The sequence below is a fragment of the Trachurus trachurus genome, assembly GCF_905171665.1.
Source record: "Trachurus trachurus genome assembly, chromosome: 16".
In the NCBI taxonomy this organism is placed as follows: domain Eukaryota; kingdom Metazoa; phylum Chordata; class Actinopteri; order Carangiformes; family Carangidae; genus Trachurus; species Trachurus trachurus.
Genome location: NC_139902.1, coordinates 20,656,850 through 20,681,638, shown reverse-complemented (window position 1 = coordinate 20,681,638; position 24,789 = coordinate 20,656,850). Strand labels below are relative to the sequence as shown.

Sequence of the window (24,789 nt, the reverse complement as noted above, 5' to 3'; positions counted from 1 at the left end):
ATCGTTATTATTTTGTTCACTCATAAGTCCCTGTTGATAAAAGCAGCTGCCAAATGAGTTGTAAAATGTAATCTCCTGGCAGCTATGGTAATTTACAGTATGTCTGTCTTTTTTCCCACATATCTTTCTCCAAATTTTTCACTGTCCTCTTCACCTCACTTTTCTCTCCTATAATATCTCCTGTTGCTCCTCTTCAACCTCACCTTATTTCCACCATTTCGTCCTCATCACCCTCCTTTTTCTACCACCTTTTCCACTGTACTTTACCAATCTCTGGAGTTGCCTCTTTCCTGTTTTCTCTCCCCCTTTCCCTTGGCTTCCTTACTCCTCATATTCGTCTCATGGACTCTCACCTCTTTTCTTTCATCCTCCTTTACCTGCCCATCAACTTCTTTCTACCCGTAACCCTCCCTGACCCCTCATACATAATGTCCTCTCTCCCCCTTTTCCCTCTTCCTTCCTGCTTTTATCTCTCACTTCACATCACCTCCTGAACGGTGCCCTTCAATTTCCTATTCTTTACTTGCCGTCTACTCTCTCCCCCATCTCTCCGCCCTTTCATTTTTATCGTCTCCTCTCTCCTCCCACCTGTCTTTGTCCCTCCTCCTCTCTCTTTACCTCATCCCTTCTCCCTCTAGTGCCGACTGCACGTCAAGAGCCCCAACGACTTTGAGTGGCTGAAGCAGTGCCGTTTCTACTTTAATGAGGACTCAGACAAGATGATCATCAACATCACAGATGTGGGCTTTGTCTACCAGAACGAATTCTTGGGCTGCACCGAAAGACTTGTCATTACACCACTGACTGACAGGTAGAGAGCCATACATGAAGGGATGTGCATATACCAACAAACAAACACTCAAAAAGGCACTAATGAAATGGCAGAAATATGCTTTATTTTTTGGGGCTTTTAGCCTTAAATTGATGCACAAAGAGGCACCACAACCTGGGAATAGTTGCACTGTCACATGTAAGAATGCGGATTCTGTGGTTAATACTTACTGGACATGGGAGGCGGGGAGACCAGGGTAGAGCTTTGGAAATGAGAAGAGAAAAAATAAAAAAAGAGGAGTAGGCATCCTTGCAAAGTGTTCATCACCTCTGTCACTGACAGAGCATTTGACTGATGGAGAGAGAGGAGCCAGCAGACATTAGACAGCAGCTCTCCAACGAAGTGGCGTGCTGGCCTTGTGACTGAGGCAGCCCCGGTTTTCTCACTGCCTCCTTTCCCTGCCTGAAACACTGTCTGGCGCCTTCTCTTCAGTTTTTATATGCTCTCAGTGTTTTCCTAATTCTCTTTCACATTCATATTCTGTCTGCCACTGCATCAGGTCTGAAAATAAGTAAAAGTAGAAGTTGTGCTACATAGAAGGCAGAATGAAGAATGATGAGTAGAACTAACATCACATTTCTGAGATTTGTCTGAAAGCAGTGGCCTCATTTGCTACATTTTCTCTGAAGGGCATGAAATATGTTGCATCTTGCATGTGCAGTTTTTCCGTGATTTTTGACTACATGCCAGCTATGCAGTGAAAAGAAAGGACAGTCTTAAACCAGAGGGTTAGGGTCAGGTCCCAGTGTCAGTCATCCTCTTTGCTGAAGGGTCTTTAAACAAGCCACTAAATCCCCACTGGCTTCATTGGCAGCCCTCTCCTGCTGAGCCTGACCCACAACCTCCCTGTGGAGAATCACATCACATTAGCTTTATTGTGTGACAAATTGAATGTGAGGAGAATGAAAACGGGTTGTGAGAAATCAAATTATTAATCTTATTTATGCCTAAAGAAGTGTGTGTCTGTTTTTTCAGATGCTACATCACCTTGGCCCAGGCTCTGGGTATGAGTATGGGTGGAGCCCCTGCTGGCCCAGCGGGAACAGGTATGACTGTAAATCTGCCTTAAAATACAGTTTTGTTTTATCGTCTTGTCCAGTTTTGGAATACACACACGCCATAAGTATACAGCTTATTAAATGATAACTGAGTGCTTCAGTTTTTCATATCATGGTGTAAGTGATTGAAAAAAAATGTACAGACTGCATCTTTGTCACTCTGTGATCCTCTTGCTCACCAGTGATTTCTGGGAAGAAGAAATATATACAGTATACTCTGGTTTGTTTTGGTAATACTCAATTTGTCCACAAGAGGCTGAATTGCACCACTGCCCCAGTCTAATATGTAGTCACATAAACTGGACACATAAATGTGTTGTAAACACTCCAGATTAACATTACTTGCATGCCTTAGTTTTGGAATAACATATAAAAGTATTTTAAATAGCAATGTTTTGCTTGTGAGGCTTTACGAAGCCGTAAAAGGCAGAATTATACATTTGAAATGCTTAATTTTAAGGGATCACAGAAGTAGAATTAGGTCGCTGTTCTTTTCTTTCACCATCTAAATAGGTGCAGCTCATTATAGAATGTGACAAAACTTGCTTCTGTTTATAGGTAAAACTGAGACTACAAAAGACATGGGTCGCTGTCTGGGAAAGTATGTTGTTGTCTTCAACTGTTCTGACCAGATGGACTTCCGAGGATTGGGAAGAATATTCAAAGGTATAAATCAATGATATGATTTTTGCAGATAAAGCAACTCCAGAAAGGAGTGTGTTTGAGCAAGGACCACAGATTTTTTTTTCTTCTTTAATTAATCATAACTAGACAGAGAATAGACAATTGGTTTTATTGAATATTGTAGAGTTGCATCAGAGTGTTCTTAAAAATGTATGTTTTCTAGGTCTGGCACAGTCTGGTTCCTGGGGCTGTTTTGACGAGTTCAACCGCATTGACCTCCCGGTTTTGTCTGTGGCGGCCCAGCAGATTGCAATAGTTCTCACCTGCAAGAAGGAACGGCGCAAAAACTTTGTCTTCACCGATGGAGATAATGTGGATATGAACCCTGAGTTTGGCATTTTTCTTACCATGGTCAGTGGCTGCACAGCAATACTGTAATGTAATGCTGTTGTGTAGGGTGGTTACACTGAAAAGAGAAGCTGGGTTATACATCTGGGTACAAATACAAATTATAACAAAAAAAATAGTGTAGCTTAAAGAAATTGACCTGGCCCGTGTCTTACATGACAAGCCAATCTATATAATATTAAACACCATGTCTGCCTCTTAATAATAATATTAGCCAGTGTTCATTACTGTTGTTTTCACACAGTGATGCAGTAGTTGGATCACTTTATCTCCTTGGCACAGTTGCTATCCCGAGGCAAGTCATTAAACTGAGAATGGTGGGATAATTTGTGAGGAGAGGGGTCACAACTTCATTGTGTGTGTCCGCATTAGCCTGACTTTGTCATAGGCTACTTTTAGGGACAGCTTCTCCAACTAGGAAATTAACGCAATTTAAGATTTTTATAAGTTTTTGGGAGACCCTGAAAACTGTATAAAGTGCATACACTTGCATTTTTGCATTTATTTGATGCATTATACGTATATCTATGTACAATCTGGGATCTAAATGTTTATGAAATACAATACTGTATGCAGTATTATATTCTCATTACTGTTATAAAATTGTTTCTATTTTCTTCCCATTGTACACTCCTCTTTTTCTTTTTCTTATATCATCAGAACCCAGGTTATGCAGGTCGCCAGGAGCTTCCAGAGAACCTGAAGATCAACTTCCGCTCTGTGGCCATGATGGTTCCTGACCGTCAGATCATTATTAGAGTAAAACTGGCGAGTTGTGGGTTTATAGACAACATTGAGCTGGCCCGCAAGTTTTTCACTTTATACAAGCTGTGTGAGGAGCAACTTTCCAAACAGGTAAAACAAATGGATTCAGAAACTTTGCTTTTCTTATTTCACATTATTAGAAAATACATAGTTCATTCATAGACTTATGCATAGAATTTTAAAACTTATAATTAGATTTTAGTAACTTTATTCTCATCACCCTTTTTTTCCTCCAGTTGCTTTATATATTGGGTGGATTACACAGTGCAAAGCAGCTGCAAGTATTTCACGATAAAGAGTCACTAAAAGCTTAGAGGGAGTTCCAGGGCTTCTCATGGAATTAGATTGAGCACATCTGTGGTTAGTCATGCAGATACAAATGTAATATGCAGTTTTAGTTGTTCAGATCCAAAATATATATAGTAAACAAAAGTGTGATATAAAGCAGAAGCTGTGGATAAATCAATACACAGGGTAATAACCTTGTGTCAGATATTTGTCTGAATGGTGGTCTGTTGGGATGAAAGCTTTCTTTCCTCCTGTATAAGACAAGATAAGTGGGGACAGTTGGGGACACGTCTCCAGGAAATGAATCCAAGTCTGTGTGTAATGCAGTGTGCATTTGTGTATGTCTGTCTTTAAATCTTTTAATGAATGCAAAGGTTCCCAAGTCACTATTAGTGCCTGAAGTGGAGAGCATTACAATTACTAGTCTGTGACTCATTCATTTTCTTATCACCTACATTATTATTTAATGTGCTTTTAGTATTATTGAAATACTGAATATTTAAATGCTTGTTCCAGGGGCTTGTAGCCAAAGAAGAACAGATAAAGGTCTGGTTTACAAACTCATTAGGATGAATCTAGTGATATCAAAATAAATGTTCTCTTTGTCTGTCCAGGTTCACTATGACTTTGGCCTGCGTAACATCCTGTCAGTACTGCGAACCCTGGGAGCAGCCAAGCGAGCCAACCCCAGTGACACAGAGTCCACCATTGTCATGAGGGTCCTCAGGGACATGAATCTCTCCAAGCTGGTCAGTCTTGAGTGGAACATAGTATAGCATCCAATAGATAAATGCTTGATATTGCAAAACAAAAGCGAAAATAGAGCAATTGAGACCATTTCTGTTGATTCGTTTTCATCAATAGATTTTTTGATAATAGCAAAAAATCTGAATTATTGATTGGATGATGTATAGAATAACAATTACACAGCAGAAAGTTTCATTAAATGGATTAAAGATTAATTGCTCTCTGCTTTTTTGTGTGGGTGTTGCTAACCTTAGTCAATGTGTTTGTTAGATTGATGAGGATGAGCCTCTCTTCCTGAGTTTGATTGAGGACCTCTTCCCAGGAATCCAGCTTGATAAAGCAGGCTACCCAGAGCTAGAGGCTGCCATCGACAAACAGGTAGGATGCAGATAGGGATGACTTTATCTGTGTAGATGAAATACAGTGGGGTAGAGGGATGGCATGAATAGAGATGGAAAACTAAAGGTAAAAGGCTAATGGACTGAGACCATTGTATCTTTAATGTTACTAAATGCCTCAAGATACAGCACCCAAAGGGATAAGAATGGTTTCATTTACCATTTGTCAAGTAGCTAACCTAAGTAATTGCAGCTAACAGTACTGAGAAAATACAAAGTAAGAAACAGTAAAATGTTGGGTCTTCATATTACATCATTGTCATGTGTTTCTCTTGCTGTGTTACAGTATGTGCCTTCATCTCCACACTATAGTGTGCTAACTTTTGTATCTCTGCATGCGTGCTCTTTAAATGTGACACCTAATGGTATCATTCCACATCATGTCGTACATGATGTAGTAGATATGATAACACTGCAGACGGATTTACTACTTTTGCTTCCTCAGGTTGAGGATGCAGGTCTGATCAGTCACCCTCCCTGGAAGCTGAAGATAATTCAGCTTTTTGAGACTCAGAGGGTCCGACATGGCATGATGGCCCTGGGGCCCAGTGGGGCTGGGAAGACAACTTGTATACACACGCTTATGAAAGCTATGACAGGTAGGGTTTTGCACATGTTTTGGGATGCACAATACTGTGCAAATGGTTCAGCCACATAAGATGTGTAGAATTAGTGCCTCAACCAGTTTGGTTTGGAGGGAGAGAGAGGGAAAGAGTATGCAAGCAGGAGAAAGACAGTGAGCAAGAGGGAGTACTAGGGGAAGGACCACCATGCAATGATAGTAGTATTAATATTAGTGATCGTACTAGCAGTAACAGCAATAATAATTATGTTTATGTTAATGTTAACAAGCTTTGCAACACATGTCTTGTCCCTACAGCACCCTGATCACAACATAGAGCCAGTCTGGGATTTTATGAAGCATCATAACTAACACGCAGACTAAATCCACAGACGGTCTGTGGCAAGATGCTTGGAACAACGTACCTGCCAAATTTCACAAGAAACAGCTCCTCCCATTCCAAATATTGATTTGATACGGCACTTTCTATTAAGTTAACCGATAAATAAAAACAATTGATGGCATGAAACTATTTTTACTTTTAGTGCCTGAAAAAGACACTTTAGACTTGGGGTGATGTGATAGCTGAGTGGTTAGGGTGCGTACCAAATGGGTGTAAAATCCCACATCACTGGTTTGTGTCCCAGCCGGCCAAACTGCAAATCATTACCATGCTCTCTTTCCCTGCTCACTTCCCTCAAGCTGCCAAATAAAAGCATAAATTCCCCCCAAAATGAAATAAAAATATGCCAAAAAGTCACAGATTTAGAGGGAAGAGTGATCTCCTCTGATGTTAAGCTTTAAATGTAATGATCTCAATTGTTCTGTGTGCATATTGTTTAAATAAATTCAGCATGTTACGTAGATATGCCGACTGTTCTTCTTCCAGAGTGTGGTCAGCCTCACAGAGAGATGCGCATGAACCCCAAAGCCATAACAGCCCCTCAGATGTTTGGCCGACTGGACGTTGCCACAAACGACTGGACTGACGGCATATTCTCTACATTATGGAGGAAAACACTGAGAGCAAAGAAAGGTCAGGAAAGTCATTATTGGGTTAATTCTTACAGGTGAGATTAGCCGACATTAATGAAGTGTATATGATGGATTATAAATTATAAGTACAATTTTGATTACGTTAGAGATGACTTAATATTCACAAATATTTCATGAGTTTAATGTTGTAACATAGTATAACATAATCTCTGCTTAGTTAATACAAGAGCAACAGAGAAAACATGAGAGGGATCCCCGCTGTTTAAAAAAAATTGTTCCTCAAATTATTCATTGGTTTTAAATTCTATGATTTCTTTTTCTTTTTTCTTTAGAACTTCAACAAAACCAGTTACGTTATTACATTGCAGGGAAGTTTAAATATCTTGGGACATCCTTGCATCAGTAGTTCAAAGCGGCACCAACAGCTGTTTTATCTTTCTACTCAGTCCATTGCCTGCACACTTCATTAATAATGTATGTGTGCTTTGGGCGGAATATACATTATGTGTTTGCTTTTATGTGTCAAAATATGCATCCGATGTATTCAGTATGTGCTGTTGTGCATATCTTTGAACAGGATGCATCACTTATGTCTCTAAATTTCCTTTGTGCAGCTGTTTGCTGCTTGTGCTGCTGATTTGTGCAGCTTGTTTCTTTGAGCAGAAAGGAATCAAGTGTGGAAAAGTAAATGTGACAGGATATGAGTGGCAGGCCTGCAACTCCACACTGAGATATTCTGTGAGGAAAATGAATTCCCTGTGAAAATAGAATATACTTCCATTGTAATACAGCGGCAGCAACGGGCTCCCAAACCATGTCCTTTTTGATAACTTTGAAGAAATGTCCCTGAAAGCACATGCATGAAATCAGTCACATTAGTAATGAATTATTTTGACATATTTGTTCTTTTTAATATTCTTGGCCTATCTTGGGGTCTCTTGTACTGGCATGTTGGGACCTACAGTAAGAGAAAGTAGAGAAATATGAGAGAGAGAATAGAGAGAAATATGAATTTAAAGTAAGAACAAGAAAGAAGTTATGCACTCGGTCTGAGACCATAGCAAGTAGTGACTGACACACATGGCTTAACTAAAACAAAGGAATTGTCAAAAATGTCAATTTCAACAAATATGGAAGATCTAGCACCAGACTTACAAAAGAAAGACTAAATTAACTTAACACATCAAATCAAAACTCCAATAGAAGGTGGTGCAAAGGAAGAGGAAGCCTCCTGAGTGCCAGGATGGATAGCTCTTTCATTATCCATGTGGACAGTGGCCAGCTGCCTCAATTTCCCTGATAGCCTTTCCAGGACACACAACACACCATCAAGACAGCACAAACAAGCCCTGGTAGAACCCCTGGGGCTGTGACAAATACAGATACTGATGAATTTCAGCTCTGGTGTCCTTGCAATATACAGTAAGAAGGGACAGTAAATGATGTTGTTTTTATTTTGGGGAGCTACAGATATACTGTAAGCAAGTTCATGACTCCATGGTGAACAGTTCACCCACACTCTATCGATTGTGATTGAGTTTGAGTTTTTTGACTTGTTTATGTACTATATGCATATTCATATTTGGTCTTTTTATTTTGCTGAATAACAGATGATAGCAGAGCCCAGGGTCACACATCATGTCAACATTTTCTTATCCATATTTTTTCTCTATCTCAGGAGAGCACATCTGGATCGTACTGGATGGACCAGTTGATGCCATCTGGATTGAGAACCTAAACTCAGTGTTAGATGACAACAGAACTCTAACACTGGCGAATGGAGACCGTATACCCATGGCCCCCAACTGTAAGGTGGTTTTTGAGCCACATAATATTGACAACGCCTCTCCAGCCACTGTGTCACGCAATGGTATGGTGTTCATGAGCTCCTCTGTGCTCAACTGGAGCCCCATACTGGAGGTGAATAAACTTCATCAAAATTGTTTGCTACACAATGATGAAATGATTAGTTGTGAATGTGAACTACATGGTGAATTCCTATATTCTCGATACTCTATTCAGTACTGTATGACTAGTCATTCCTGCTAGAGCAATAGTTTTCAGTTATGGTGGTTCAGAGGAATTTATAATGTTTGCTACACTACATCTGATTGCTATAAATAGACAATATATACTGTAACTAGGCCACAGAACCTTTTCATGTAAGTAACTGCAGTGATGTGCTTGCTGCTCTCAGGGCTGGCTGAAGAAACGCTCCCCTCAGGAGGCAGAGGTGCTGAGGGAGCTCTTCTCTTCCTCCTTCTCTGAGCTCTACCGCTTCAGTGTGCAGTCCCTGGAGTTCAAGATGGACATGCTGGAGGCCTTTGTCATCATGCAGAGCATTAACATGCTGCAGGGGCTCATACCACCTAAGGTGAGGTTACAACGGTTGTGACAGCGCTCATACACCACTTATTGTATAGGTTGGGAAGGGTCCTGCCAAGATGAAATGGCTGCTGCCATTAAAGGGAAAATTTACTACACAGTCAATCACACAGCCAGACACACAAAAATACTGAATCAATTTTAATTTCAGGAGGATACCTAAAATGACAACCCCAGTAGAACCATAAAAGCCTTAATTATGCTCACTTACAGCAATTAGGGCATATAATGAATAACGAGAAGTACTAAATTCCTTTTTTATCGTGTTCCCTTGTAAGGTGATTGGAGTTAGAGCTGTGATTACAGTTGGAGGCCCAGTCATGATTAGTGAATAAATCACTCAATGGTTTTGTGGCTTTATTTAAGATGACAGAAGTATTTTCCCCTTGAATTGAGTACAGCTTTGAAGAGCCTGTTGAGATTACAGTGAAAGCATTTTGCAATATACTGTATACTGCTGTATATGCTGGGATCTATCTTTTGTGCTCAAGCCAATAGATTTCGACAAAAGTAAAAGCTCCACTTGGTTCACTTGGCAGAGTGGGTACCATAAATGATAAGTCCCAATTACAGTGGCACAGGTTGAAGTTTTACCTGTGTTCCTTTGCAAGAATAACCTTGAAAAACGGAGCACTCTAACCTTTTTGCATTTCTAGAATGTGCATCTTCTATGATTAGTTGTTTCAATAGTCCTTGTGGTGAATGGTTGTTCCTCTACAGGAGCAGTGTGGTGACCTCTCCAAAGAGCACTTGGAGCGGCTGTATGTCTTCGCCCTGATGTGGAGCATTGGAGCCTTGATTGAACTGGACGACCGGAGGAAGATGGATATCTGGCTGAGAGGCAACGACAGTATCCATCTGAATTTGCCAGACATTCCTCATGGCAGCGAGGACACCATGTTTGACTACCATGTCACAGCAGATGGTATGCATACATTGATAAACAGATGTTATCACCTGTTGAATAGTTGCCAGGGAATATCAAAGCTGTTCGCTGACAAGCAGAAGCATTAGGCCTCATGTTGCACTTTAGTTTGGCAGAAGCTCTGACATGAGAACATATTTCTCCAATTGGAAAACTGCCTGGAAGCATCATATTTTGTGCTTATCGCTACACCAAGGCTTATCTGTTTAACGCATGCTCATTTTTCCTACTTCAAGGTCAGTGGATCCACTGGTGCACCAGAGTGGAGGAATATGTTTATCCATCTGAAATCACCCCAGAGTACAGCTCCATCTTGGTCCCCAATGTGGACAATGTTAGAACAGACTTCTTAATCCAGACCATCGCCAAGCAGGGCAAGGTGAGGTCAACAACAGCAGTGATGTATATCTGTAAAAATATATGTTAACATAGGGTGTCCACGACTAAGGATTTTCATAGTCGCACTCGCATCTGATTCGTCAGATTTTGCCCATAATTGACTAATGGTCGAATCATGTTGTTTTTTCCCTCATTGATTCATGATCTCATTTGCATCTTTTTCCGCCCCGGAGAAAAGAGTTAAAACACTTGAATTAAAAAAATTTTCAGTTGGCATAATCTCAATAACGTCTCCATCTATCCTTTTCCTGATCTCACTCATAAGGCACGCGTGTACGACATCACCGTCTCTCTTCAGGGTCGGTGTACCGATGACGAGTATGATTGTACTGTACTTACAGTATGTGCTGTGAATTAACAAGTGTGTATGGCGAATGAAAACGTGAAGTCCCATCGTTGTGTGGCTATGATATGTGCAATGCATCAGTGCTTGTATAGACGGTTCAGGGGTCGAGTGTCACAGCACCATGGACAGCGCTGTTTTTGCTGTTTTTGCTGTTTTTGATAGACAGAGAACACATCTCTTAGTTTAATCTTGTAAATAAAACTTTGGGCCCAAATCTTTTTTTCATAACCACATTTTGCGACGATTCGACGACGAGGTTGATAGTCGAATCGAATCGCCAAATAGTCGACTATTCGAGGTCACCCCTAGCGTAAATATCCCTCTTTTAGCTTTTTAAGGCTTATGATGAAGTTTTAGAGAGGGTAGAACTCTAATCTTTTACATATTCAGTGTATAATGCTTCATTTATCCCTGACTCACAAATGTACACCCTTCAGATCAATAACATGGCAGAATGGCTGGATGGAACAGATTAGAATACTGTGGTCAATACTGCACTTAAAAGCTCATAAAATGCTTCACCACGTGGCATTCATCATAGTGCCTGTGTGTGTAAGTGTCATTAGATTCATAATATTACTAATGGAGAGTGGTGAGCTCCTGTGCGCTGGTGCATTTGTAAAGAAATGGTTTGCATGGAGATGAGATTTCACTTACTTTACATCCATTGTGGATTGATGATATAGTCAGAATAACCATTCTATTTACTTTAACGGGTTACATTTAATTTGCTTTTTTCCCCCAGAGGCTGATGGATTTAAAGTGTGAATAAAATGCACTGATTTGAGAAAAAAAGGTTGTTTCATTATGTTAAACTGTAATAAAGGTTCATGATATCAATAGTGTATATGGCTTGTACATATGCAATAAACTCACACTGTATTATTTTTAATTAGCTTCTCATTCCTCGTCTGATCCCACAGGCTTTACCATTAACAATCATTTGGGATCAGATGGGAACATGTAATACGCCCAGAGGCAAACTGTGGTTTTAGATTGAAGCTCTTCTCTATAGTGCTATTGGATTTGCTCGTTTATTCATTAAGATTTGAACTTGTATCTATACACAAGCCTGGGTCATCAGCTAACTCAGTGTTTTACCAAATGGAGTCAAAACCAATTTGTGGCACAAATCATGAATAATTGACAATGATTACTAATCAGGGATTTATTGGTATATTGGTATCACACACATAAACCTTGTACTTTTTTCAAACAAGTGTAATATGTCTACTTTAAGATGTCTCCCACTTATCCAATTTCTCAGTTGTATCTGCTTTTTTCATGTCTGTATTGATCTTTGGGTACATAACAAAGGATGTTCTTAGTTATGCCACAGCCAATAAGAAGTTTTTAACACTTGGAAATTGTGCTTTAAAACTGGAAAGCAAAGTTAGCATATAGATTTTTGTTTCATGAAACTTTGGCCAGATAAAAATCTATATATTTTTTCTAGGCCGTTTTGCTGATTGGGGAACAAGGAACAGCCAAGACAGTTATCATCAAGGGCTATATGTCAAAATATGATCCTGAGACCCATATGGGCAAGAGTCTCAACTTCTCTTCTGCTACCACACCACTCATGTTTCAGGTAAAGTCTTTCTGCAGTGCTCTTAATTAATTTAGATTCAGCAGCAGTTTCCTCTTACAGTGAAAGCTCTACATCTGTGTTAACTTGTCATGGATTATCATGAACTTGTGAAGTCTTATTGATCGATGTCTGGTCTGATGAATAATGCGCAGGCTGGAGGAAGGAACACTGTCTTTTTATCCGTACATGGCTAAGCTTCCCATTGATCAAACTGTCACACTGGATTATGTCTGAGTGGAACTTAATAGATCCGTCCTCTGTCTTTCTCTTTTTCTCACTTTTTGTTATCTTTTTCGTCACCATGTGTTTTCTTTATTGCCCATGTTTTCTATTGTAGAGGACAGTTGAGAGCTATGTGGATAAGAGGATGGGCACCACATATGGACCCCCTGCAGGGAAGAAAATGTCCATTTTCATAGATGATATCAACATGCCTGTCATCAATGAGTGGGGAGACCAGGTTTGGATGCTTTATTAACATCACAGGATGAAAATACATTAAATAGGCCCTAACCTTTAGTATATATACATGTATTGGAATTTATGACTCTAGTCTTATTGCCCTAGAAAAGCATGTAAGACCATTTTAAATTAAGCACTGTTTTTCAAGTCATTTTTACTGAATTACATTTTATGCAGTTACTGTATAATTTCACACTCTTTGGTGACCTAATTTAATTAAAAAGTTGAATTAACTGATATTAACAGTAAGGGTGTGCACAAATGCTGATAATAAATAATCCTCTTATGGTTTAAGCTCTCGCTTTTTTGCCCTTCATCACAGGTGACTAATGAGATAGTCCGGCAGCTGATGGAGCAGAATGGGTTCTTCAATCTGGAGAAACCAGGAGAATTCACCAATATTGTGGATGTTCAGTTCCTGGCAGCTATGATTCATCCAGGAGGAGGCCGAAATGACATCCCACAGAGACTGAAAAGGCAGTTCTCCATCTTCAACTGTACTCTGCCCTCCAATTCCTCCATAGACAAAATATTTGGTGGGTAAAAACAGTGGAACAGTGGAAGAGTGATAGAGATGATAATACAGTGTGGCATCTTGCTAAATTACTGTGGTGAAATGCTAATAATGAAAATGTATTTTACTCCTTTACACCTTTGTATTTCTTACTACAATAGGTTTCATGACTCAAAAACAAAAACTATGCACTGCATCTTTGTTGACTTTTTTTTCCTGCAATTGAACAACTGCCGACCACTGATACTATTTTACAGGTGTGATTGGTGAGGGACACTTCTGCGCCCGTCGTGGTTTCATTGAGGAGGTCCGAAGCACTGTGCCCTATCTGGTCTGTCTGACCCGCCGTCTCTGGCAGTTGACCAAGGTCAAGATGCTACCAACTCCTGCTAAGTTCCACTACATCTTCAACCTGAGGGATCTGTCCAGGGTGTGGCAAGGCATGCTCAACACCAGCGCTGAGGTCGTCAACTCTGTCCAGGTGAGAACCAGTGCTTACATTTACTTCACAGCAGCAGTGAAAGAGATGGCATCGTGTCACTTCTGGCAGTGCTTTGTTGTACGTATGCAAAGTAAATAGCCGAATAGATACCTCCTGTGACTCGACTCTCACTGTGCATCAGTCCAAATGCAAAAAACCCTATATGACAGTACAATAAAAACATGCCAGCCTTCGGTATATGGTGCTGCATTTAAATACAAGTTTTACCTGTCTTGAAGTTGTGAGTGTGTGAACAGAGCATATACTGTACTGTAGAGATGTACAAAGAAGTGTATGGTAGGTTAGCACAGTGCAGAGTTGTGCTTTATAGAGTAAAATAGCCTGATGATCAGACCCCCTTCTTATTTCATGAAAGTGCAATATGACTACATGATATACTGTATTGTGATATAATGTGGTTACATTTTTGGAGGGAGTAGAAGTGCTCTTTTGGATGGGAGAGAAGAATGAAATGGGGAGACAGTGAAGTTCTGGCATTGCAAGCTCAATTCTTGCTGAGGTGGCCAACTCTCTATTGGTTTGTGGCCTCACTGAATAATAGAGTAAAATGAAATATATCTTCTACTTCAGGCTGCCCAGAGTCTAGGGAAACATGCTTAACATAGCTGCTGAGGCAGCCAACTCAACACACAAGACTTAGACTAGAGTAGACCAAGCTAAAGAAAACTGAAACCCTTGAACACAATACAGGGATATGAAATAAATAAGATGAATTTACCCAGGGCTTTATTTCAAGGTGAGAAGCTGTTTGTGCAGATTTCTCTAATTAATATATCTAATCAATGTCTCACTTAATGAGCTTCAGCATAATGAATGATACTCAATACTTCTCACTGTTCATCCAAATCCTTTTTATTTTTACCATGACATCAAACTCATACAATGATTCCAGTAAATGATAAAAGTAATTCTGGCCTGTGTAAGCTGATAGACTGAGGAGAGATTTGCCATGAGGCATTAGGAGGGATTAACCTTACTATCTGGAAGGAAGACTCTTAACACAAAACAATATGTTCCAGGTGTTGTTGGCATTGTGGAAGCACGAATGCAAACGTGTGATAGCTGACAGATTCACCATGCCTGAGGACGTGGAGTGGTTTGACCAGTCTTTGCCGAAGCTGGTAAAGGAGGAGCTTGGCGAGGAGCACAAGAACATAGTGGACTATGAAGTAGACAGATACTTTGTCGACTTCTTACGAGACGCACCCGAGGCTACAGGTACTGATTAATCTGCAGGATGAAACATCTGGAGACGATGTCAGTGGTGTTAAATATTAAAATTGCATAACTATTTTATTGTGATTATTTTTAATTTAAAACACTCTTTCCTGACAGGGGAGGAGCCAGAAGATTCAGACTTTGATTTGCCCAAAGTGTACGAGCCCATTGAATCATTTGAAAGTTTAAAAGACCGTCTGAACATGTTCCTGAGCCATTACAATGAGAGCATCAGGGGTACTGGCATGGACATGGTCTTCTTCCAAGATGCCATGATACATCTGGTCAAGGTAGTCCAAACAAGTGTTTATTTTTTCATCATTTATCCATATTGATGTGATTGAAGTAAAGAAATGGTACAGGCAGATACATTAGGCTATATGGGATTATAGGATACAACAAAAATGAAATATGTTATGTTATTTAGGTATGGTTTTTTTTAAAATCTTATTTACATGAAACATTTTACAGTCAACAGTAGAGACAAAGACTTGACAAATTTTCAGGTTACAAGGTTTTTATTACGTAGGTGTTACCAAGCAAGCAGCTACACGTATAGCAGAGACAGATGTGAGTTGTGTGTCTGGCCCTTTGACAGATACTTGGTCCTTTTTTTAATCCCAGCGGTCAAGGTTCTTAAATTTGGAAGTCCTGTGATATTTTCAGAGTGCCTTCAAGCCCAAAAATATTCTGCCAGTTTTACTTTGGTACAATTTGATTTGTGGAGCTTTCACGCTATCTTGCTTGCTCGCACGCACTTGTAAATTCCCCTTCTCTGTCTCTCTTGTTTCTGTTCTTCCAGGTTCCTCACACACAAATTGTCACACACACATACTGTACAGTATGCATTTTATTTGTCTTTGTTGATTTGTGTATCTGGTTGTGTTTGCATAGGTGTCGAGAATAATCCGGACACCTGGAGGAAACGCCTTGTTGGTGGGTGTTGGGGGCTCAGGCAAACAGAGCCTGACCAGATTGGCTTCATTCATAGCTGGATACAGGATCTTCCAGATCACTCTCACACGGTAAAGCTCTGTACAGTCTATATCCACACAGATGGTGTATAAGCATGGCAATACACACACAGTAGTTATTATCCATGCACTGTAACCTTAAAGCAGAAGTAAGTGGTCCGGTCGTTTTCGCTAATGCTGCGTTCCAGGCAGGCTTTTGAAATCGTAAATTACAGCTTCAAGTCACAACTTACGACTTTGTAGCGTTCCAGGCAACTCACTCGTGTTTTTCCGACCTGTTTTACCTGTGAAAGTCACTATAACTGCCACTCGTAACTTCCGACCGGTGAACTCGTACCAGATCGAACTGGTACCACTTCACGGTCGGAAAAATACGAGTTTCCTTGAACGCACCCTAACAGTCCTCGTCCCTACGTCGCCACATTCACGGCGTTCCTTGGCTGCACACACAGCCCTGCATGCCGTTCTCTCTCCTCATTGGATAAAAACTGTAGGATACGATAAATGTTTTCTCCTCGACTCAGAGCAGAGCAGAGGGACTGACAGACCCGTGTTTCAGACCAAACACTCTATGTAAGTGATGGCTGTCGGAAGATATAACTATTTAAGACTTATATTAACACAAATATATCACTTACTTCTGCTTTAACTTAATTATAACCTAATGATATCCAAGATCTAATATCAAGTTATTAGATTGAAAATGATTATGGAATTGCAGCAGCATTTTAGTTAGTGTCAGTCTACATTTTATTTGCTTACAGTATTTAGGCCTTGTGTGATATACTGAGCACAATAATCATGCCATGTAAGCTGTAAAAAGAATGACTGGCAAGTGCTCTATTTCACTCTGGCATCCTCATGAACACATCCCACAGATGCTCCAGTCTGAGCTGCCATCAGTCATTCTTTTGTTTTGTTTTTTAACTTGAAAACCAGAGCTGCTTCGAAAAAGTTAAAATTCTCCTTCGTTATCCTTCAGTATTCGTTCTGAATGTCACAGAAAAGGTAAAGCAAAACAAAAATATCCAGAAAAAACCCACCATATGCCGTTATGACATTTGAAAAAAAGATTCATCATTAATCTTTCAGGAGCTGCAACAAGCATGGATGACAGAAATTGAATAGGATTGATATTCATTATATGATACCTTGGAATCTCTGGTCTCTCATCAGTTGGCTCTCCTCTCTGAAAGAATATGATTGTCTCCTATAAGCCTCTTTTCAGTGCAGTTGATTCTCTTACTGTGCTTTAACTATCATTTCTCTCAGCTGTGCTCTGTCCTACACTTTGTCGGCTTCATTGTTCTGTCACACTCTGGCTTCTCTCTCACTCTCCCAACCTGTCAGATGTTTTTTGCTTTTTTTCTCTCAGTCCCTGTGTGCATTTGTTGCCATCATATTTCCCATCTGCTCTTTTCCTAACAGATTTTAATATTTGGTATTAATATGAATGAGCCTCTGTGTTTCTTCTCTTGGATCACAACCCTCTGGAGACAACGGGCACCCCGTTTATATGTCTCCCTGCCTTCTTGTTTTCCCTCTGCTGTCTCTTCTCTCTGACACTCGCAGACTGTTGCCTTTTACACTCACATCCAGTACAGTTATGGCTCTACTTAAGACACATTCTCTGTAATGCAAACCTTTTTCGTCACTCTCACTTTCTTATTAGATATCTTTTACTTCCATTTTTTACCCATAGTTTCATGCAAGTAATTCCATCAATTAATCGCCCACATTTGGACTCATGCTTATTGAGAGTGAGGAGTCACGTGCCGATTTGAGCAGCCAGTCGGCCATGATGGAAGGAGACGCTATCGGTTGCCAGGGGCAACACATCAGAACAGCACAGAGACGGACTAAATTCTAGCTCTTTTTTGCGCCAACAGATGAACAAATTACAAGAAAGAATACGGAGAAAGTAAATCACTGGAGCAGTTTTTAACACAGCAGTGATTTCCGGCATTGTAAAACAGTAAATTACGGAGTAGAAGATTTTGTTTTGCCCATAGACTAGTAAGGCTTTTGCCACCGGAATCCTTCCATCATGGCGGAGAAGGGGGGCGGGGCTCTGACATGGATGTATTAGGGCTCTGAGCTGTGACGACAACTCCTCACTCTCAATATTTCATATCCTTCTCTCTATCATTCATTCAAATTCACACACAAACACAAAAACAGATGGAGGCACACAGTTTCCTTTATCTAATTCAAATCAAAAATCTCTCACTGTTCATATTTTCCTTTATATATCTTCAACCAGTAAAACCACACACAATTCAAATGACACCTGTCAGTGTCACACAAACTCAAACCCGCAGCTCCACTGCATTCCAGTTTTGCAGATTAGCATTCAGCATAATTTCGTCATAAACATTTGTGTAATTATGTTGTACATACAGATTATTGCAATTATTAAAGGTTCTAACAATGCAAACCAAATCCACTGAACTGTTACATGCCTCAGCGATGCACTGCTGTCAGGAACAAATAAGTACAGTACATCTCTCTACAGTCAAACAACATCATTCACGTATTCAAATTTATTCAACCCATCACACTGTATACCCTTAGAAACACACAGTCCCACACACCATTCTCCACCACCCCTATCTCTCTCTCTCTCTCTCTCTCTCTCTCTCTCTCTCTCTCTCTGTGTCAGTTTTATTTGGTATTTTAATAGCAGGAAAGGGTGAAAAGTCAGTGTATATTAATTTTATGCATTCTGTTATTTTGCCAGCTCATACAACACAGCCAACCTGATGGATGACTTGAAGGGGTTGTACAGAACAGCTGGCCAGAATGGGAAAGGCATCAGCTTCATCTTTACTGACAATGAAATCAAAGACGAGTCCTTCCTTGAATACATGAACAACGTCCTGTCATCTGGAGAGGTCAGCAGTGCACATATGGGAAAAGGAAATAAACACACACACACATTTCTTTTGTTTATCTTAGATTCAGAGTGAACTACACGGTTATAATAGTGTGAAATATGTACACAAGACATTCAAAAGCAGCTGATTCTCCTGGCCAGAGGGGTCATGCCAGAAATGCAGTGCAGGTCAGGTTGTCAAATGTTGCAATTTATTACCAAACTGCCTGGCAAGAAAGGGGCAAAGTGGTTTGCAAAATGTACAGTTATAGGCAAAAGAAAAAAGCTAACCCTTTGGAATTGGAGTCAGGAGTTATCAGACATGGAGTCCAGCCAATGAACCAAGCTTGGAGGTGTGGGTTAGAAGCACTTTGACATTTACTGATGTGAACCGCATTTCACAGTGGTGAAGAAGAACTGTCGTTTTGTATGAGTTGCATCACTTGTACAGTTCAGATGCAATAGTATCAGTAATATAAAGAAACATGAGCAGCTCTCTAGATTAAATATTATATTTTTAAACTTCTTTTCAAAAAAGATGTCCTTGATTTCCAAGATATTCTAGTGCTGGACTAGAGAGCTTCAGTCATCTTTAGTGTTTAATCAGGAGGTCATCTACATAGAGTACAGGGTCTGAATGACTCATTCTAAGTGGGACACAGAAACAATGCCTCAGGATCAACACCAAGTGAAATCCTAGTCTTGGTCAAAAAATCCCATCCAATTATTTTAATCAAGTAAATAATCCTCAGCACATGCTTTAAAATAGTATTGCTCTATACTGTATGATATGTATAGTAAGTGTTTCTTATTTGTATAATTTGTTAGAATAATAATAAAAATAATAATAGGATGGCACACAGTAGAAAAATCTATTATCACTTCCTCCCGTTGCAGTAACCTGTCTCTGATTTATTATGTTTTGATGAATGCACTGTTGCATCTGTGTTTTAATAATCAACACAAACACTCTGCAATGAGGAAAACCTACTGTGGTTACACACTGACTGCTTAAACTGATATTATTTCCTCAATTATTATTTGTTGTGGTGTCGCTGAAACTGACAGCTGGTACTCAACCTTGAGTGAAATAAACATGACAAGACCGTGGTACCAAGGCAGAAACAACACAAACAGAGAGAGGAGAAAACTATGTAGCATATTATGTATGGATTATGAACAGGACAGATTATCTCAATTTAATCAAATTAAAAAGCAAATAGCATTTTGCCTCTCAGTGTTCAGATTCAGATTAGATCCAGATTCAGCTTTATTTGTCCTTTTCAGGAAACTTGCTTTTCACATTTGTGTTATCAATGTGGATATAATGGACTGAAGCTGTACCGACTCAGAGGAGACAGATAGGGCCAGGTCCTTCCTGTGCTGCAGCACTCTGCATTGTAGCTGCGAAATAGTTTTTTTCTGTATTACTCTCTAACAGCGGCAGCAGGTAGCTTCAAGGTCAAGTGCTACTGTTTGCACATTTCTGTACAGGAGTCCCAGAATTATCCACTGTACTGAATGCAGTACTGTAGCTGTGGTGTAACTGGGGCAAACAAAGTATTTCCACATCACTTTCCTCAGCTCTTATTCTCGCCTCCTCTCACTATACTGTATATGCTGCACTTTTCCTCATCCACACCTACAGGTTTTTTATGATGCCTCTTCCTCTCATTGTCTGTTTTACCCCCCTCTGGCTTTCCTGCTGTTCAGTCTCCTCGATCTTACCCTCATTTTTCCCCCATTTCCCTTCCTGCACCACCATTCATCCCACTCTTCGTTGTCATCTTTGTCTCTTCCACCTCCTCCTCTGATCCTCCTGGTTATTCATGAGCCTTTTCTTGTCTTACATTACAGTATGTCAGGTATCGTATTCAACAGATGCTGTACTCACATTTTAGGGTGGGGGCCTACATTTATAAGTGAACTAATTATTATTTTAGAGACGCCTAATGTCAAGCTGTTTGAATTATATACATTATGTTAACCCAGTTATTTCTCCATCAGGCTGCTGCTGGTTTGTGCAGATACTGTACACTGTAGGAGTCTTGTTTTTATCCCTTCTTACCGGCTCCCACTGCTTGGATGTTTAAGATCTGAAGGGATTTAGTTATGTTTTTTATATAAGTTAAGTTATTTTTATTCATCGACCAACCGAAACAATTACGATTCCAACAGGAAATCTTTAGTCTTGAATGACAAGGAGCTGAAAGAAGCTTATATAATGTGTTCCTCTTAATCAAAACATCAATCAGGTACAGATTTTAATTACTAATACAGTACATGTCTTTTTAGTGCTCACTGGAACACATTTGAGACTCATGAAAAGTGGGTGAAGACTCTGAGTATGTGATCGGTGAATAGTAGCATGAGTTGTTTGTTTTATTTAGTGTAAATGAACATTTGACGAACAAAGACAGAAAAGACTAATCGCCAGGCTAATAGTAAGTCAATGGGATAATTTTAAAGAGAAGGGAAACTACAAGGTAGACAAGCTACACTTAATACTAATTCTTAAATTGTGCTTAACTTTGCCTCAGGTTACAGATACAAATTGATCAAAGCTGGCTATGCAAACTTTGCTTTTTATCTTGCACCCTTCTCTGCATTCACTATTTACAGTGCTACACAGCCCTGCTCTTGCAGTAACTTTTTATTTCTTTGCATCCATTTCCCTTATGCCCAAGATTTTTCTAATATTGTAACCAACCTACAGTATATTCAAGGCTTTGTTTACCTCCTTTTATTTACCCGTTTGCTCTTCTTCAATCTTCATACTTCCCATCTGCTCATTCTCTTTTCTAATCCTCTTTTATTTTATGTTGCTCTCTGTCTTCTTATGGTAGCATATCTATCCTCCTGCAGCCCCCCACCACCCCTTGTCTAGCTGGATGAAAATTTAAGCAGCAGCTGCTTTATCAGTAGAGGTAAATGGTAGTGGGGACAAGGGGACAGAGATGTCTTTTATGCAGTGTTATTGATTTTAGGTGAGAGTTTTGTGTACGGTGGTTGTGTATGTTGGAAAGAGAGAGAAGTTTGTGTTGCAGATGTGTTAGGATGACTGAGTGTGAGAGACAGTCACCGAGGTGACAGAGATGAGAAACAAAGAGGAAGAGCAAAGCTGTTAGTGTGAGGTTGTTGTTTGTGTGAGAGAAACTAGCAGATGGTTAGAGACATGGTGCTTCTAACTACAACACCTCAGAGGCAGGTTTTTTCCCCTCTCACCATGGGGCCAAAGTATTACAGAGAGATGAAGGAGGCTTCAACAGGCGCCTGCAGTTTCGTGCAAGTCAAAAGATTAAATTAAGGTCAGATTTAATTCAAACCATCTTCTATCCACACTTTATGTCTTTCTACCCAAGCAAAGGAAATTTAAATCAGTCATTTCCTGCAGCTGCTACACTATAAACATCATCATTGATTTCACTGCAAAGTTTTTGTTTGTTTATTGTTGTTTTATCATATCAACTTAACCAGTGTGGTAAAGGGAAATCACAAGAAGAAATTAAATGGTCTACAGAAGTTAGTGGAAAGTTGAGTATGTGATGAAATCTATGTCATTCTATTATTGGCGAACTATTAGTTTTATATATAATTTTGAATTGCATTGATGACAGTCTGCCACACAATCTGTCCAACTCTGTTTTACACATTTAGAAGTTGTTCTCAGTTAGTTTTAAATGCAATCTCATCACACTATACTGGGAGAACTTTGATTCAGATGTTTCTTCTCTGGTAGTCTGTTTGTCCTTGTTTCACTATTTTTTTCATGTATTCAAATAAATATTTGAAAATCAAACTTAATATACCCAACCCATCTGCCATACGAAAAACAGTACTTATCTTTATATCTGACCTAAAAGTAACCATCTATATACATTTAAACTTTAAAATGGTTCAATAGTGTGAAATAAATTATTTCTCTGCTGAGAGTTTCTATTTCTCTGAAGAATTACTGATGCAGTGTGATGAATCAAATCTCAAACATGAATCTTAACAAGGGTTTTCTCTAAAGACCGAGTATCTTGCCTGATATACAAAAGGACAACATCAGTGAGTCATACACTGAGGCGTTGATTATGTCATTTTTAGCACAGTCACCCTTTGATGTTAACTTCTTAGCTGGCTGTCATGTGACATCCTCACACTCAAACTCACACAAATGCACCAAATCAGCACATTAACATAGTCCAATCAGAAAAATGAATTTATCATGTAGATGGATTGGTAGATTATTGTGACATGTGCCCTTCTGTCTTCAGGTGTCCAACTTATTTGCTCGTGACGAGATTGACGAGATTCTCAGCGACCTCATCCCTATTATGAAGCGAGAGTTTCCCAGGCGACCACCAACCAATGAAAACCTTTATGAGTATTTCATGTCACGAGTACGACGTCATCTCCATGTTGTTTTGTGCTTCTCGCCTGTCGGGGAAAAGTTCCGCAACCGTGCTCTGAAGTTTCCAGCATTGATATCTGGCTGCACCATGGACTGGTTCAGCCGCTGGCCCAAAGATGCTCTTGTTGCAGGTACATTTCACAGACAGGTTTTGTTTTATAATACAAATAATACAGTATACCTATTTTGTTGTATAATTCCTACAACGATAATAAATAATCCAATCTAATCCAAACCTATCTAATGCAAACTACAGTATTGTTGGACATTATGTACGGTATGTTCTGGGTTCTTTCCCCTCCATCTTCCACAGAAAGGTTGTGTTGTTATTTTATTTCTCAAAGCCATGAAGTCCAATTTAATATAATATTTTTTAACACATATTCATCACTGAGTCAGCTTGTTAATTATGTTGTCCTGGTGCCTTCTAATTAGTGAAAATTAGAACAAAAATTGGAAATGTTCAAATTTTCTTTGTTGGACGACTTGAATTAGATGAGTAAATTGCAGCACCATACCCAGCAGCACGACTGTAGAAGTAATTGTCCTTCATTGTTCCCTTCTTAATCTTCTTGTGTATTTGTTCTTAATGCTTTCCTTCAAATTACACTGATACACTTAAAATCATAATTTGAGTTTCCATGCACATAGCCTACATAAGACAAAACAAGTCTTAATTTTTCTCAGTGAGGCTCATTTTGTTCTGAAAAACCAATCTCTTTCATCACATCTGTTGGAAGCACTGTCAGTTTTCCTGTAGAAAATTGGAAGTAAAAATGTCAATATTTTCCAATTATGTCCTGCTGCTTTTTCCTTCTGTTTCCATTCCACACTTTGTTGATTCCAGCAGGAATGTGGCACAGATGTTATACTGTAATAACAGATGAACAAAAGCCAGTTCTCCATATTGTCTCACAGTCTGCCCTACTGTATGTGGAAAAGAAATCAATTAGAGTTTCTTACACTCTGTGTATCACTGTGTTTGCTGTCAATACATTTGGATGTGTTTACAGCTGGAAATCTGGTTTCTGTAACCAATTTTCATTCTTCTCATTTAGTGTTTCTCTCCCATTATTTCCCCTCTGTTTTTTTTCTCTCATTTGTCTTTCTTCTGACATTCAGTTTCGGAGCACTTTCTGTCTGTCTATGACATCGACTGCTCACCCCAAGTCAAAAGTGAGGTAGTTCAGTGCATGGGCTCCTTCCAGGATGGCGTGGCAGAGAAATGTGTGGACTACTTCCAGAGGTATAGTGTTTTATTAAATCTATCACTGTATGGGAGAGCTGTCTACAGGAAGATGACAGGAAATTAGAGGGGAGAGAGGTTGAGTTATATACATTGTTTTAATTACATTGTTTTAATGGTCAGTACCGTAATCACTAGGCCACCAGTGCAGCCCAAGATGTGTCTTTTAAAATGATTTTAGGGCCAGAGAAATTTATTTTTGACAATCCTTCAGCACACTGGTTTTGTTCACTAGAAACAGATTTATATAAATTCTGCTAACTGTACAGAAATAG

The 24,789-nt window shown here is 39.5% G+C and overlaps 1 protein-coding gene across 2 annotated transcripts in view; it reads left to right on the top strand.

Moving 5' to 3' along the window:
• The window catches only part of dnah5 (dynein, axonemal, heavy chain 5), a gene marked incomplete at both ends in the record, with an annotated part of 88,889 nt that overhangs the window by 29,550 nt on the left and 34,550 nt on the right, over window positions 1–24,789 (top strand). For both annotated transcript variants that reach the window (XM_083989569.1, XM_083989568.1), the window contains 23 exons: window positions 639–811; window positions 1,808–1,878; window positions 2,449–2,556; window positions 2,738–2,925; window positions 3,583–3,777; window positions 4,590–4,724; window positions 4,993–5,100; window positions 5,566–5,719; window positions 6,572–6,718; window positions 8,357–8,598; window positions 8,876–9,052; window positions 9,784–9,988; window positions 10,225–10,367; window positions 12,190–12,324; window positions 12,662–12,784; window positions 13,109–13,322; window positions 13,558–13,781; window positions 14,822–15,020; window positions 15,138–15,310; window positions 15,915–16,045; window positions 18,735–18,888; window positions 23,132–23,399; window positions 24,391–24,514. In XM_083989569.1, coding sequence (XP_083845695.1) covers window positions 639–811; window positions 1,808–1,878; window positions 2,449–2,556; window positions 2,738–2,925; window positions 3,583–3,777; window positions 4,590–4,724; window positions 4,993–5,100; window positions 5,566–5,719; window positions 6,572–6,718; window positions 8,357–8,598; window positions 8,876–9,052; window positions 9,784–9,988; window positions 10,225–10,367; window positions 12,190–12,324; window positions 12,662–12,784; window positions 13,109–13,322; window positions 13,558–13,781; window positions 14,822–15,020; window positions 15,138–15,310; window positions 15,915–16,045; window positions 18,735–18,888; window positions 23,132–23,399; window positions 24,391–24,514 — 3,791 coding nt within the window. The remainder of the gene's footprint in view (window positions 1–638; window positions 812–1,807; window positions 1,879–2,448; window positions 2,557–2,737; window positions 2,926–3,582; window positions 3,778–4,589; window positions 4,725–4,992; window positions 5,101–5,565; window positions 5,720–6,571; window positions 6,719–8,356; window positions 8,599–8,875; window positions 9,053–9,783; window positions 9,989–10,224; window positions 10,368–12,189; window positions 12,325–12,661; window positions 12,785–13,108; window positions 13,323–13,557; window positions 13,782–14,821; window positions 15,021–15,137; window positions 15,311–15,914; window positions 16,046–18,734; window positions 18,889–23,131; window positions 23,400–24,390; window positions 24,515–24,789) is intronic.